This window comes from Schistocerca gregaria, chromosome 4 (assembly GCF_023897955.1).
Source record: "Schistocerca gregaria isolate iqSchGreg1 chromosome 4, iqSchGreg1.2, whole genome shotgun sequence".
NCBI classification, from domain to species: Eukaryota; Metazoa; Arthropoda; class Insecta; order Orthoptera; family Acrididae; genus Schistocerca; species Schistocerca gregaria.
In genome coordinates, this window is record NC_064923.1 from 730,870,844 (window position 1) to 730,887,663 (window position 16,820).

Genomic DNA, 16,820 nt, shown 5'->3' on the forward strand with positions numbered 1-16,820 from the left:
GTGTCCCACAATTTGCATCTACAATAGATTATTGTGCATGTAGAAGGTGAGTTGTGGATGACATGCAGTGTTCTGCATGGCGTGCCAACCCTTAGTGTCATTCTGTCACATCTGTCTGTAATGTGTGCTTGAGTGTATACACAGAACATATAACAACAATTTTTGTGACAGTTTACACGTGGCAACAGCTGTTTTGCCTTGTTAGTATTCGGTATAGCTGACATACAGGAAGCGAAAAAGTATTACATTCAAAAATGACAGTGATGTTATTCTTTTTTATAAATATTTCAAAAGCGACTTGGAAGCAGAAAATATGTGCCCAAATGAGGTAACTCCCAACAATTCAGCATGTCATGGTATAAAACAACTGGACTGTTTGCTGTGGGCCAGAGGAAGAGAACACATTGGTGATGTCGTAAACACTTCCCCATCTCTTTCATTCATTTTTTGAGACACTGTGTTATCTAAATCACATCATGAACGAGAGATAAAATGCACAGAGTGAAAGGCTTTTTACAACTTGTACAGAAACCAGACAGCAGTTGTAAGTTGATGTAAAAGACACCACAAAGAAATTCTGAAAAGGTATTAAAAGTTCATGGAGAAGAATTAAAAATTTTAAGGTTTGATAATGGCATTCTGTCAGAGATGGTAAAGAATATTATAAGATTAACATCAACAAAAGTAAAAAAAAAGGATTGTGGAATGTAACTGAGTTAAATCAGGCGATGCTAAGGGAATTAAATAGGGAAATGGGAATCTAAAATTAGTAGCTGACTTTTGCTACTTGGACAGTAAAATAACTGATCAACAGAGAGTATATAAAATACACACTGGCAATAACAAGAAGAGCATTTCTGAAAAATAGGGATATAAATTTAAGTGTTAGAAAGGTTTTTCTGGAGGTATTTGCCCAGAGTGCAGCCTTATGTGGAAGTGAAATGTGGATGATAAGCACTTACAACAACAAGAGAATCAAAGGTTATGAAATGCGGTGCTATTGAATAATGTTGAGGGTTAGATGGGCAGAGCATGTAACTAATAATGAGGTAATGAACTGAAAATTGGAGAGAAAATAAATTTACAGCAGCACAACTTGACCTTGATTATGAATCAGTTGATCAAACAAATCCTCATTCGTCAAGGGATTGTGAATCTGGTAATGGAATGAAGTGGAGGGGGGAAGGGGGGGGAGGACACAAACAGTAGATAGACACCAAGGACTGAAGTCCATAACCAGCTCAAAATGGATGTAGGTTGTGGTTGTTACCTTCAGATTAAGAGGCTTGCAGAGGATATTGTAACATGGAGAACTCCATCAAAGTAGCCTGCAAGATGAAGACCAGAGCAATACATACAAGACAGAAATACGGAGTGCCAACTGCTATGTATGAGTCGCTATCAATATTCCTTGTATGACACAGACACACATCACATTCATCATCAGAATGATATACATGGAGGTGAATATTAATTTCACTGCATTAATAATGGTAATACAGATGCTCAAGCAGAATTCAAATCCTACAGGTCACAGAAATATGACAATCTGCAGCCATGTGCCCTCTGGCATCCTCTCTCCCCATTGCCCATAAGTCGACCGTGCACCACTCTAAGGGCAGCCACGTCGTGGGAGGTTTGTGCACAGACCCACACACTGGCCACTAAAATTGCTACACCACGAAGATGACGTGCCACAAACGTGAAATTTAACCGACAGGAAGAAGATGCTCTGATATGCAAATGATAAGCTTCTCAGAGCATTCACACAACGTTGGTGCCTGTAGCAACACCTACAATGTGCTGACATGAGGAAAGTTTCAAACCAATTTCTCATACACAAACAGCAGTTGACCGGCGTTGCCTGGTGAAACATTGTTGTGATGTCTCGTGTAAGGAGGAGAAATTCGGACCATCATGTTTCCGACTTTGATAAAGGTCGGATTGTAGTCTATCGCGATTGCGGTTTATCATATCGCGACATTGCTGCTCGCGTTGGTTGAGACCCAATGACTGTTAGCAGAGTATGCAATCAGTGGGTTCAGGAGGGTAATATGGAACGCCGTGCTGGATCCCAACTGCCTCGGATCGCTAGCAGTCCAGATGACAGGCATCTTATCCGCATGGCTGTAACGGATCGTGCAGTCACGTCTCGGTCCCTGAGTCAATAGATGGGGACATCTGCAAGACAACAACCATCTGCACGAACAGTTCGACGTTTGCAGCAGCATGGATTATCTGCAGGGAGACCGTGGCTGCGGTTACCCTTGACGCTGCATCACAGATAGGAGTGCCTGCGATGGTGTACTCAACGACGAACCTGGGTGCACGAATGGCAAAACGTTATTTTTTCGGATGAATCCAGGTACTGTTTACAGCATCATGATGGTCGCATCCGTTTCTGGCGGCATCGCGGTGAGCGCACAGTGGAAGCGTGTGTTCGTCATCCCCATACTGACGTGTCACCCAGCGTGATGGTATGGGGCGCCATTGGTTACACGTCTCGGTCACCTCTTGCTCGCATTGACGGCACTTTGCACAGTGGACGTTACATTTGAGATGTGTTATGACCTGTGGCTCTACCCTTCATTCGATCCCTGCCAAACCCTACAGTTCAGCAGGACAATGCACGACCGCAGCATGTTGCAGGTCCTGTACGGGCCTTTCTGGATACAGAAAATGTTCTACTGCTACCCTGGGCAGCACATTCTCCAGATCTCTCACCAACTGGCTCTTCACAATACGCCAGTCACTACTCTGGATGAACTGTGGTATCGTGTTGAAGCTGCATGGGCAGCTGAACCTGTGCACGCCATCCAAGCTCTGTTTGACTCAATGCCCAGGCGTATCAAGGCCGTTATTACGGCCAGAGGAGGTTGTTCTGGGTACTGATTTCTCAGGATGTATGACCCCAAATTGCGTGAAAATGTAATCACTTGTCAGTTCTAGTATAATATATTTGTCCAATGAATACCCATTTATCATCTGCATTTCTTATTGATGTAGCAATTTTAATGGCCAGTAGTGACAATACATTTCACAATGTGTGTATGAGCAACTGTTAATAGGGTGAAGAATGTAAAATCAGTTACCAGCTCATTGCGCACTGAAGCGTAGCTGTCTCAGACGTTTAGCAGCAGCAGTGGCAGTAGTACTTTTGTTCATCCATGGATCACTTTTACAAGGATATTGGATATAGCATGGTACTAGCGTTTAAGAACAGAAATCTTAAAGTCATACACGCAGACATTTACATAGTTACAGATCTAGTTGGTGCAGATGGGGCAGGTAGTGAACAAAGAGACCTCAATTTAATGTAGGCTGGCCGTTGTGGCCGAGAGGTTCTAGGCGCTTCAGTCCGAAACCGCGCGACTGCTACGGTCGCAGGTTCGAATCCTGCCTCGGGCATGGCTGTGTGTGATGTCCTTAGGTTAGTTAGGTTTAAGTAGTTCTAAGTTCTAGGGGGCTGATGACCTCATATGTTAAAGTCCCATAGTTCTCAGAGCAATTTGAACCAATTTAATGTAAGCTTAGGATAATAACACCAACTGATGATATCTCCTGTCAACTATATGAGTAATACACATAGAACACTTGTAGTGAGGACAGACAAGTGTGAATGACAAATACTGAAGTGGCGGGACACTGCTGTGTGAAAAACCAGGAATCACAAGACAAATGGAGGCATTGGATTAGCAGAAGAAGTTGTGGATCAGTTTTCAATATTTTGGTTGACTTTCTGAACATGATGAACATTGCTGCCCGCTGGGTTCCAGTAGTGCTGAAGTAGGTAGCGCTGGAAATGTTGCCCATACGATTTCTTTAGCTACCTGGTCGTCTTGGGTGAGTTATGTGTGTATCACTAAGAAGAAAAGTGAGCAGTGCAGGCTTATGGAATCACTACCACCGTCTCAGGTGACGACCCAGCTGTTATTGGGCAGGATGAGGGAGAGTGTTTTTGGGACCGCTCCACTGTGGTGCAAACAGAGTACGACTTTAAGATACAAAATGTCACAAGAGCGTACAACAGAACTCTTCTGACAAGATTAAAAGAGGCTGTAAAGATGCATTTTCCCTGCCTCGTGATGAATGGGTGTTATGTGATGTCCTTAGGTTAGTTAGGTTTAAGTAGTTCTAAGTTCTAGGGGACTGATGACCATAGCTGTTAAGTCCCACAGTGCTCAGAGCCATTTTGTAAAGATGCACAATTATGTGCACAGGACAGAGTTAACATGCTGCTTCTCTGGATTGGCAATTTTGCCTCACCTTCCATATTCTCCTGTAAGGCTCTGATACTTCTTCTTCGTGTTTTCTTAAATGGATAAATCTTTGTGTGGTAGGCATCTATGGAACGACAACAAAGTCTTTTTAGAGGTAAAATATTTCCTGAAGTTCTACAACTGAGGTAACCAACGAGTCATCCATTATTGGGAAAAACATAACAGCATTGTAGGAAGAATGTGTAGCAAAGGAGTAACACCATTAAAATTTTCACGGTCACAGCTCGGTGTTTTGAAGGTGATAACTGAAATATATGACTAATATGTGTAGAGTGCCAATATAAACTGAGTGACCACGAAGTACAGAACATTTCGCCAGCACAAATACGAAATGTCACAAGACTTTTGGGATAATGCTATCATTTACATGAGGCACAAAGACCTAGACCTTCATATTACAGGTATTTGTTTTGTTTTTACATATTTATTTTCAGTAACAGAAATGATGATGAATTTCGTTGCCAGGGAGTGAAATCCAAGTATGTGAAGGAAGGGACAGCTACCTTCCACGTGTACGCATCACAAAGTCACGTGAGCTGGAAGCTCACTGGACAAAATCACCCCATTCAGAGAGCAGCCCGGTCAGTCTGGAGTGCTGGAGACGGTACAGAGCTGGACCAGACAGACGGTCACATGACCCTCCACCGCTGAGATAAGTTGTGGCAGTGAATTAAGACGGTTTGACATTGAGACGTGACAAGAGTTGCAGAACAGAGCTATCGAGCTTGGACAGGCCCACAATACGAATCACCGGATGTGTCAGTATATCGGCACGCACTTTCCACTGTGCATTCAAAGAATAGTGCACCACTTTCAGTAGTGTAACACTGCAGTATAGGAACAGTGCTGGTAAAAAGATCCTAACCGACAAGAAACAGAGATGAGTGTCGTGCCTCACCAATGAAGTTCAGTTCCGATCCAGAAAGTAATTGCTGCAATCAGTGGAGGCAAGTCCACGTGGACCACTTTCACAGCGAAAAGGAATCGCGTGGAATTGACAATGTAGTCACACGCCCCACCAAAGACGATTTTTCGCAGCAGTATATAAAGCTGCACGCCTTCAATGGGCGCAACACTGCAGAAAGTGGACAGTAACCGATCGGAGGTGCGTAGTGCGTTGCAGCGACATGCAAGTGACAGCCTTTTCTTCTTCTTACTTTTTTTTTTTTTTTTCAAATGACGGAAGGCATCAAGTGCACCGTTGTCCCGATGAAGCATTTAACTCGCAGTGTGTGTACACTACTGGCCATTAAAATTGCTACACCACGAAGATGACGTACTACAGACGCGAAATTTAACCGACAGGAAGAAGATGCTGTTATATGCAAATGATTAGCTTTTCAGAGGATTCACACAAGGTTGGCGCCGGTGGCGACACCTACAACGTGCTGACATGAGGAGAGTTCCCAACGGATTTCTCATACACAAACAGCAGCTGACTGGCGTTGCCTGGTGAAACATTGTTGTGATGTCTCGTGTATGAAGGAGAAATTCGTACCATCACGTCTCTGACTTTGATAAAGGTCGGATTGTCGCCTATCGCGATTGCGGTATATCGTATCGCGACATTGCTGCTCGCGTTGGTCGAGATCCAATGACTGTTAGCAGAATATGGAATCGGTGGGTTCAGGATGGTAATACGGAACCCCTTGCTGGATCCCGACTGCCTCGTATCACTAGCAGTCGAGATGACAGGCATCTTATCAGCATGGCTGTAACGGATCGTGCAGCCACGTCTCGATTCCTGAGTCAACAGATGGGGACATTTGCAAGACAGCAACCATCTGCACGAACAGTTCGACGACGTTTGCAGCAGCATGGATTATCTGCAGGGAGACCATGGCTGCTGTTACCCTTGACGCTCCAGCACAGACAGGAGCGCCTGCGATGGTGAAGTCAACGAGGAAACTGGATGCACGAATGGCAAAACGTCATTTTTTTCGGATGAATCCAGGTTCTGTTTACAGCATCACAATGGTCGCATCCGTGTTTCGCGACATCGCGGTAAACGCACATTGGAAGCGTGTATTCGTCATCGCCATACTGCCGTATCACCTAGCGTGATGGTATGGAGTGCCATAGGTTTCACGTCTCGGTCACCTCTTGTTCACGCTGATGGCACTTTGAACAGTGGACGTTACATTTGAGATGTGTTACGACCCGTCGCTCTACCCTTCATTCGATCCCTACGAAACCCTACATTTCAGCAGGATAATGCACGACGGCGTGTTGTAGGTCACGTACGGGCCTTTCTGGATACAGAAAACGTTCTACTGCTGCCCTGACCAGCACATTCTCCAGATCTCGCACCGTCTGAAAATGTCTGGTCAATGGTGGCCAGCAACTGGCTCATCACAATACGCCAGTCACTACTCTTGATGAACTGTGGTATAGTGCATGGGCAGCTGTACCTGTACACGCCATCCAAGCTCTGACTCAATGCCCACGGATATCAAGGCCGTTATTACGGGCAGAGGTGGTTGTTCTCTGGGTGCTGATTTCTCAGGATCTATGCACCGAAATAGCGTGAAAATGTAATCACATGTCAGTTCAAGTGTAATATATTTGTCCAATGAATACCAGTTTATCATTTGCATTTCTTCTTGGTGTAGCAATTTTAATGGCCAGTAGTGTAGTTTAGAGCGAAGGTAGTTCTGTCAGATCTTTGGAATGTTCTTCATATAATAACTTGGGTGAGCTTGTTTAAGTTACAGTGAACACGTACTGGGTAGTTTATTTCGTCATTCTCGGTGACCAGGTGTTGCCCTTTCTTCTACATCTTCACAACGAGTATTTTATAGATACTCCTGCTTTCTAAAATGACGACAACTGTGTTCTCGGTCCTGCGCGCATACGTTACTCATTTGACGACCGCTCTGACACCCTACTGCATCTCGACTGGGCTGTTATCACCCGATCTTAATCCCGCAGCAAACGTGTGGGACTACGTGGGTGAGACTCCGCAGTCGATAGCTCAGAAATTCGGTAGCTCGACGGGATCAAATAAACGACGAGAGGCTTGAGCCGTATGTGGTATTTGTGGATTCCCTCTCGCCCAGTCTGTCGGTAAACTGAAGAGCAAGCAAGCGAGTCCCCAGCCTGCCAAGTCAGCTACGTCACAAGGCTCTTCTACAGGCTGTTTCACAAAGTAGTACCTCCCCTGCCGCGGCGCGCGCTTTAAATCTGTGGCGATACCGTGTACAGATAAGTCTCGGCTACGTTCATTTTCAGACAAATGTATTAAGACCATAAGGAATACAAAAAACGATACCTTCTTCCGAAACACAATATTATAGAGTAAATAATATTAAGATAAGAATGGATGTCAGAATTATACCACAAACATAGAACCGAATGCCTGTTCATGTGAATGTGTTGTATGTTTCTGTATTGCTATTCGTAAAACGAACCCCATATAATGCAATCAATCTGTAGAATTTGAGGCTTGTTCTTTCTTTGTGTTTCTACTAAAAGGTAGAAGTTTTCTTTGAAGGACTGCATCGAAACTTAACAATTTTTGCAACCCGAAGAGTGTTTAAAAAGTAAGCAGAAATATATAATTTTGTGTGTTGTATTTATCCGATTTACACTACTTTTTCTCACTGTCTTCGTAAACATGTCTCAAAAGTATGTGTACAATGTTATGCATATTGGGTATTTACTCTGTTGTCAGCTGTCAAAAAGGTTATATGTGTTTTGGTAGCATCAACGATTATTTGTTTTGTATAAAAATAGATGAGAGAATATCTATTAAATTTTGTTATAGGAATGTAATGAAGTATATGAAATTATTAGAAATGTTAAACATTGCTTTTGGTGAGCCTGTTGTAAGTGAACCAAGGGCATACAAGTGGTATAATTATTTCAAAGCAGGCCGTAAAGGACAGCGTTTTTACAAGCATGGATGAGATTAAAAATGCACAGTTAAGAGACCTATAAACCACCCCGACGAAACAGTTCCTAAAGAATTTCGGAAATTGGAAAAAGCAATGGTACAAGTGTATATAGTATGTAATGGGGAATAACATTGCTGTAGATTAACAAATAAAGTTCTTACCAAAAAATAAAAATTAATACGCCAACGCATCTCGTATGTCCAGCTTTTTGCTTAAGTCCAGCATCCACGCACATGTTACGAAGAAAATTTCAGCAGTGTTTAGAATAGCTATTGCGCACAAATTTCAAGCAATATGTCTCAGAATCAGGTGAAAGGTGACCGAGATAGAGATTTAGTGTTCCATAAGCATCAAAGGTTTCACGTGATTTAGAAACTGTCTATAACGATCGGTTTCTTCCCAAGATTGTTAGTTTTCCTTCGTGGCAATTCCACTAAACCATGCGGCTTTTTTTCCGATTCCTTACTTTTGCGTCCTATTAGTTGAGGCTGACGTTTGCACAAATTGCAGTTCTTTGATTGGGACTGGTAATATTATCCAACAGTTCTTTTTGGGTCGCCTCTTTAATACACGATGTAATAACATTAGGGACGATCGAACGCTCGTTACTCCCCAAATACGTCCTCTTCTTCGTATCTTGCAAATTGTCTTGCAATACTAGACGATTATCCATCACTTCTGAAAATCGTAGTATGTCAGTAAGTATACAAAGTTAACTGACTGACACTGGCAACTACAGGGTGTTTCAAAAATGACCGGAATATTTGAAACGGCAATACAAACTAAACGAGCAGCGATAGAAATACACCGTTTGTTGCAATATGCTTGAGACAACAGTACATTTTCAGGCAGACAAACTTTCGAAATTACAGTAGTTACAATTGTCCACAACAGATGGCGCTGCGGTCTGGGAAACTCTATAGTACGATATTTTCCACATATCCACCATGCGTAGCAATAATATGGCGTAGTCTCTGAATGAAATTACCCGAAACCTTTGACAACGTGTCTGGCGGAATGGCTTCACATGCAGATGAGATGTTCTGCTTCAGCTGTTCAATTGCTTCTGGATTCTGGCGGTACACCTGGTCTTTCAAGTGTCCCCACAGAAAGAAGTCACAGGGGTTCTTGTCTGGCGAATAGGGAGGCCAATCCACGTCGCCTCCTGTATGTTTCGGATAGCCCAAAGGAATCACACGATCATCGAAATATTCATTCAGGAAATTAAAGACGTCGGCCGTGCGATGTGGCCGGGCACCATCTTGCAAAAACAACGAGGTGTCCGCAGTGTCGTCTAAGGCAGTTTGTACCACCACAAATTGATGAAGAATGTCCAGATAGCATGATGCAGTAATCGTTTCAGATCTGAAAAATGGGTCAATGATTCCTTTGGAAGAAATGGCGGCCCAGACCAGTACTTTTTGAGGATGCAGGGCGATGGGACTGCAACATGGGGCTTTTCGGTTCCCCATATGCGCCAGTTCTGTTTATTGACGAAGCCTTCCAGGTGAAAATAAGCTTCGTCAGTAAAGCAAATGCTGCCCACATGCATATCGCCGTCATCAATCCTGTGCACTATATCGTTAGCGGATGTCTCTCGTGCAGCAACGGTAGCGGCGCTGAGGGGTTGCCGCGTTTGAATTTTGTACGGATAGAGGTGTAAACTCTGGCGCACGAGACGATACGTGGACGTTGGCGTCATTTAGACCGCAGCTGCAACACGGCGAACGGAAACCCGAGGCCGCTGTCGGATCACCTGCTGCACTAGCTGCGCGTTGCCCTCTGTGGTTGCCGTACGCGGTCGCCCTACCTTTCCAGCACGTTCATCCGTCACGTTCCCAGTCCGTTGAAATTTTTCAAACAGATCCTTTATTGTATCGCTTTTCGGTCCTTTGGTTGCATTAAACCTCCGTTGAAAACTTCGTCTTGTTGCAACAACACTGTGTTCTAGGCGGTGGAATTTCAACACCGGAAAAATCCTCTGTTCTAAGGAATAAACCATGTTGTCCACAGCACACTTGCCTGTTGTGAACAGCACACGCTTACAGCAGAAAGACGACGTACAGAATGGCGCACCCACAGACTGCGTTGTCTTCTATATCTTTCACATCACTTGCAGCGCCATCTGTTGTTGAAAATTGTAACTACTGTAATTTCGAAAGTTTGTCCGCCTGAAAATGTACTGTTGTCAGAAGCATTTTGCAATAAACGGTGTATTTCTATCGCTGCTCGTTTAGTTTTTATTGCCGTTTCAAATATACCGGTCATTTTTGAAACACCCTGTAAGATCATACGAAGAGAAACGACGTATGTCAGTTCAACCCGATCCACACTGCTAGACAGGTAACGGTCAACAGATTTGGGGTACCCCTGTAGGCCGGTGGCAGCGTTCTTCCGGGAAAGGCGACTTCCCCCACCAAGAGCGCTGCCCGCTCTTGGGTTTCCAGACAGACTGTATGGGTGGCTTATTCTGCGTCCGGTACGCACGCGCATGTGCTTCTCGTGCAGGCGGTCCTCGCGGCGGCGGCGCTGTCGCTCCTCGAACTGCTGGTCGCGGTCCCCGCGCGCGCGCAGCACTCCCGCCACGCGCCGGCTCTCTCGCTCGTGGGCCGCCCTGCAGTGCGCGCGGATGCGCTCGTCCAGCGACTGCACCCGAGCCGGCAGCGTGCGCAGCCACAGCTCGCGCTGCTGCCGCAGCTGCTCCACGCGCGCGTCGTAGCGCCGCATCCGCGCCACGCACCTGCCGGCCACACACGCGCGCTGCTTCCCGCTGTCGACTGCGTAGCGTGTACATACAGGGTGACAATTATTGTAGTTCATCAGGTTCCCTTCCGTGCACGCAACGACTGTGGTTATATTGGGTTAGATAGAGCTGCAATCAGTTGTAGAGTTAAGTTGCTTTAATATGCCATTTATAGATCTGATTTCGACCTGTGTCAGGTCATTATCAATGCTAAAACAAATACAAGAGTCTACAGGGTGAGTCACCTAACGTTACCGCTGGATATATTTCGTAAACCACATCAGATACTGACGAACCGATTCCACACACCGAACGTGAGGAGAGGGGCTAGTGTAATTGTTTAATACAAACCATACAAAAATGCGCGTAAGTATGTTTTTTAACACAAACCTACTTTTTTTTAATGGAAACACGCTAGTTTTGTTAGCACATCTGAACATATAAACAAATACGTAATCAGTTCCGTCTGTTGCATTGTAAAATGTTAATTACATCCAGAGATATTGTACCCTAAAGTTGACGCTTGAGTACCGCTCCTCCGCTGTTCGATCGTGTGTATCGGAGAGCATTGCAATATACATCGCGTTTCTGCAGAAAGATCTGCCAACGTTGGTCGAAAATGTCCCACTGGAAACGTGTCGACGTATGTGGTATCAGCATGATGGTGCACCTGCACATTCCGCAATTAACACTAGGCTGACCCTGACAGGATGTTGGGCGGGCGTTTCATAGGACGTGGATGACGCATAAATTGGCCAGCCCGTTCTCCTGATCTTACACCTCTGGACTTCTTTCTGTGTTGTACGTTAGAGGATAATGTGTACCGTGATGTGCCTACAACCCCAGAGGATATGAAAAAACGCATTGTGGCTGCCTGCGGCGACATTACACCGGATGTACTGCGGCGTGTACGACATTCATTACGCCAGAGATTGCAATTGTGTGCAGCAAATGATGGCCACCACATTGAACATCTATTGGCCTGACATGTCGGGACACACTCTATTCCTCTCCATAATTGAAAACGGAAACCACGTATGTACGTGTACCTCATCCCTCATGGCAATGTACATGTGCGTCAGTGAAAAAGACCAATAAAAAGGTGTTAGCATGTGGACGTAATGTGCTGTTCCAGTCTCTTCTGTACCTAAGGTCCATCACCGTTCCCTTTGGATTCGTACGCAATTCGGTGCTCTCCGATACACACGATCGAACAGCGGAGGAGTGGTACTCAAGCGTCAAATTTAGGTTACAATATCTCCGGATGTAATTAACATTTTACAATGCAACAAACGGCACTGATTACGTATTTGTTTATATGTTCAGATGTGCTACCAAACTAACGGGCTTCCATTTTTAAAAAAACGTAGGTTTGTGTTAAAAAACACACTTCCGTTCATTTTTTATGGTTTGTATTAACCAACTACACTAGCCCCTCTCCTCACGTTCGGTCTGTGGAATCGGTTCGTCAGTATTTGATGTGGTTTACGAAATATACCCAGCGGTAATGTTAGGTGACTCACCCTTTATATTACAATGTGATTTACAAAAGTTATAAGTCCATCACATCGTTGTCTTTTAATGTTAACATTACATACCAGTGCGGAATTGTAGCAGTTGTTCGTGCTCAAGTGAATGCTTATACAGTTCAACCATTACTGTCATAAAATTATATGTTGGTTTCACAGTACACATCGGTTTTGCGTATGGCGCCCTCTATGAGCTGCGCCTGAAGTTTACAGTTTTGACCACATGTTTTGTAATATTTATGTTGTATAGTAACTAAGTAGTAACATGAAATTATTGTGAGTAGAACTATGTAAAATTACAGTTCTTATTTTTTCTCATGTCTGTAATGTGCTAGATGTTTAAAATTACTATAGGACGTAACACTGACAGTTTACGCCTCATGGGCTAGAATTAATTATAAAACTGATATGGCTACGTAAAGTACGTTATAGGACGTATTGCATATTTTGTCGTGCTGGGACTTGTCTTAACTTAATTAGCTGTTACTTGACAAAAGCTATAACGTGAACGTTATTTACAAAATGTACTTTGTTGGCGCTAGTAGCGCTTGTAAGCATCATTTCGATATGTCGCACTTAGTGGCCGAGAAATAAGAACAATATGATAAAGCGTGATCTTTTCAACACTTATTTTGAAACTGACAGTTTTATGTATTAATTGTTGCTAGTATTTTTTAATAAAATTGCAGCCAAATAGCCATATACAGTTACTTTGCTTAACATTTTACATTTACATTTTACATTTTTGCATATTCATTTATCGATTTCACTCTTTTACTGCACAGTTCTATGTGATATCGTTCACAGGCTTCGTTACACAGTTCACATACACCTGTTGCGGTTGGGTCGTGATAAGTTTTGTTTTTGCAGATTAGATGATGAAAGCCGTGAATAGAAAGTCTAGTTACGACATGTCGCTGTTCGAAGTTTGGTGCTGTCCATGAGCGGTTCGTCATTGCTTCGGTGCCATAAAACTCCGGCCATATTTTTTCTCGTTTGTCCTCCATGATCTTCAGTTGCTTTCTGGAAGCCCTGGTGTGTGGCATCATATATCGAAGTCTGATGTCAATTAGGAATGTCTCTCTCGCTAGCAGATACACTAGTCTAGATCTTGTTGTCTTTGAGAGACCTAGTGCTCTTTTTAGATAGGTCGATTTTACCTTTTCTAGTGTTTCTAGATTTTTTCTGTCAGGTGGTCCCATATAACCTCCATCCCATAGGCCAGGATTGGCAAGATTTTTGTGTTGAATAATTTCATGGCTGTTTCTGGACTGAGTAGGCGGATGTTTTTGATGTCCTGTGTTGCTATTATTGCTTTGGCTGCACGTTCTGTTGTATGTTTTGTGAAGCATTTGGCTGTTGGTTGCAATGTCACTCCTAGGTATTTAAAGTCTGATGAGATTTTTATCTTTTTGTCCTCTGATACTGATTTCCGCATTCTTGGGTGTTTTGCCTCCTTTTCTGAAAATTACCATTTCTGTCTTTGTTATGTTTATGTGTAGTTTGTGTTCACTGCACCATCTGTCTATTTTCTCAATGATTCTCTGCAGCTTATGTATGTCTGTTGAACCTACGGCTATGTCCAATTCGGAGTACTTCTTCAGTGGCAAGAATGTACAGCAAAGTGCTCATTGGGTCACCCTGTAAGACTCCGTTCTATTGCAGAATGGGGTTCGAAAAAGAGAGGCTGTCTGATATTGTAATGAAGTTGTATTCGAGGATTGACTTGATTATTCTTGCCCATACGCTATCTTCTCCCATTGTGTTTTCCAGTTTTCGGACTATGAGCTCTCTTTCCAATAGGTCAAAGGCTTTGGTAAAGTCTATGAACACTGTGTAGAACATTTGTTTCTTTTGTAGCGATGTTGTTTAGAAGAAGCCTGACTGCCGTAAGTGTTGATCTTCCAGATCTGAAACCCATTTGTTGTTCTGGGAGACAACTGTCCACAGAGGCTTGGATTTTTTGTGTTATCTTTGAAAACATCTTGAACTGAGTATTTTCCAGGGCTATGCCTCTGTACTTGTTTGGGTCCATTGGGTCTCCTCTGCCTTTGTAGAGAACTTTTATTGTCGAGTGTCTCCATTGTGTCGGAATTCTTCCAAGTTCCAGGCATTTGTTAAACAGTTTGGTCCATATGTGTTGGAGGGCCTCTTTTGCATCTTTTATATTTTCATTATATATATATATTATCAGGTCCTGCTGCTTTCTTGTTCTTCAGTGCTTTTATTACTTCTTTCACGTCATCTTCATTTAAGGGTTCCCATGTATTGTCTTTTTCCTTAGTTTGATGTTGTTTCTCTTTCTTTGGGGGTGTTTTGAGTCCTCGTTTGTTCAGTATCTTACTGAAGTGGTCTTCCCATTCCTTCAGGTCTATATTTGATGTATGAGACATTTCGCTTGGTCTTGCTGCTATGTATGGGTCTTTCTCTGCTTCATCCGCTTCTCTTTTTGCCTCTCTTTCTGTGTATTCTTTTTTCTTCTCTTCTATTAGTTTTTTGTAGATTCGCCTCTCTTCTACGTACAGTTTGTATGTTTCCTCGTCATGCTGGTTTCTTAGTCTGTGGAGGGTTCTTAGAACAGTGTTCCTTTTGCTGCAGCATTGGCCGTCTTTGTTTTGGGGATTGTTTGTATCACTGAATTCTTTTAGGAGGTCTTCTATTTGGTCTGTTGCTTTTTCAAGGTCTCCTTCCTCTATTAAAGTTTCTATATGTGTTAATTGTTCTTGCTGGTTTGTTAATTTTTCTACATCAATTTTTCTTTGTGTGATTTGGTGGGTCTTTCTTGCTGGCGGTGACGTGACGATATTTATTTTTATCTTCAGTGGAATGTGCTTTCGTATAGGAGTAATGGAGTCATGCCATATTGGTTGAATACTTCCTTCTGTCTCCTCTTGTTAATGCGATATCAATGGTGCTTTTCCCATTGTGGCATATGTATGTAGGTATCTGTCTATCGTTAAGTAGGGTGAAACCATCTTCTTCTAGGGTTTCAACGACTAGTTTTGTTTTATAGTTTTCTGTGTCTATTCTGCAGTTGTTGCTAATAGTTACCCTCATGAGTTTGTGTGTTACTCTAATGCAATAAGTTATGTAAATATAGTGTTATGAAAGTGGTACTCGTTTGGATCTTATGCAAGTGGCTGCTACATAATGGCGTGAGGTTGCGACTGATCTTTGAGATCCCCTGGGTCGAATTTTTCACTGCTTTCAAGTAGATAGTTTTCATTATGACTGATCATTGATCAGGTTACACTTAGCATTTCTTTGGTGGCAAAAGATCGAGGAGTCCACCCTTCTCGCCTCTATGTAGCAACCTTACACTTGACGTTAACATTGGCGGTCCATGTTTAGTTGACAATATATAATTTTACGACAGTAATGGTTGAATTGTGAAAGCATTCACTTGAGCACGAACAACTGCTACATTTCCGCATTGGTATGTAATGTTAACATTAAAAGACAACGATGTGATGGACTTATAACTTTTGTAAATCACATTGAAATATATACTCTTGTATTTGTTTTAGCATTGATAATGACCTGACACAGGTCGAAATCTCATCTGCATTGTGACTATAAATGTCATATTAAATCAACTTAATTCTACGACTGATTGCTGCTCTATCTAACCCAATTATTGAACTGTTGTTGTTGTGGTCTTCGGTCTAAGAGAATGGTTTGATGCAGCTTTCCGTGCTACTTTATCCTGCGCAACTTTTTCATCTCCCAGTACTTACTGCAACCTACATCCTTCTGAATCTGCTTACAAGGGAACCTCCCCATCGCACCCCCGTCAGATTTAGTTATAAGTTGGCACAGTGGATAGGCCTTGAAAAACTGAACACAGATCGCTCGAGAAAACAGGAAGAAGTTGTGTGGAACTATGAAAAAAATAAGCAAAATATACAAACTGAGTAATACATGCGCAAGATAGGCAACATCAAGGATAACACGAACCCCGGAGCGCCTTGGGCCTGTGTTTAGCGTGAGCCGCTGCGGAAGGAGAGGTCCTTGGTTCAAGTCTTCCCTCGAGTGAGAAGTTTAATTTTTTATTTTCTGACAATTATCAAAGTTCAGGCACTCACACATAATCAACTTCGCTTTCCAAGATTCCAGGACATGTTCAGATTTGCTTGGACATATGCAGCATTTGACGGTCTACACACGGAAAAATTTGAAAACGTTAAAAACATATATTTTGACAGAGCACAGGTAAAACTGTGCGACTGTGAAACTGTTGCATTCATTTGTTGTAGTTTATGAGATAAACTCTTGTTTTCATCACTTTTTGGGAGTGATTATCACATCCAGAAGAAAACCTAAATCGGGCAAGGTAGAAGAATCTCTTTACGCATTCGCCAAGTGTATAAGT

The 16,820-nt window shown here is 43.0% G+C and overlaps 1 protein-coding gene across 1 annotated transcript in view; it reads right to left on the reverse strand.

Annotated features, from left to right (window-relative positions):
- Nucleotides 1-16,820, reverse strand: part of LOC126266661 (uncharacterized) — a 272,935-nt gene that overhangs the window by 197,094 nt on the left and 59,021 nt on the right. Inside the window, exon 2 of the mRNA XM_049971077.1 lies at nucleotides 10,664-10,916. Within this exon, the coding sequence (XP_049827034.1) occupies nucleotides 10,664-10,916 (253 nt within the window). The remainder of the gene's footprint in view (nucleotides 1-10,663; nucleotides 10,917-16,820) is intronic.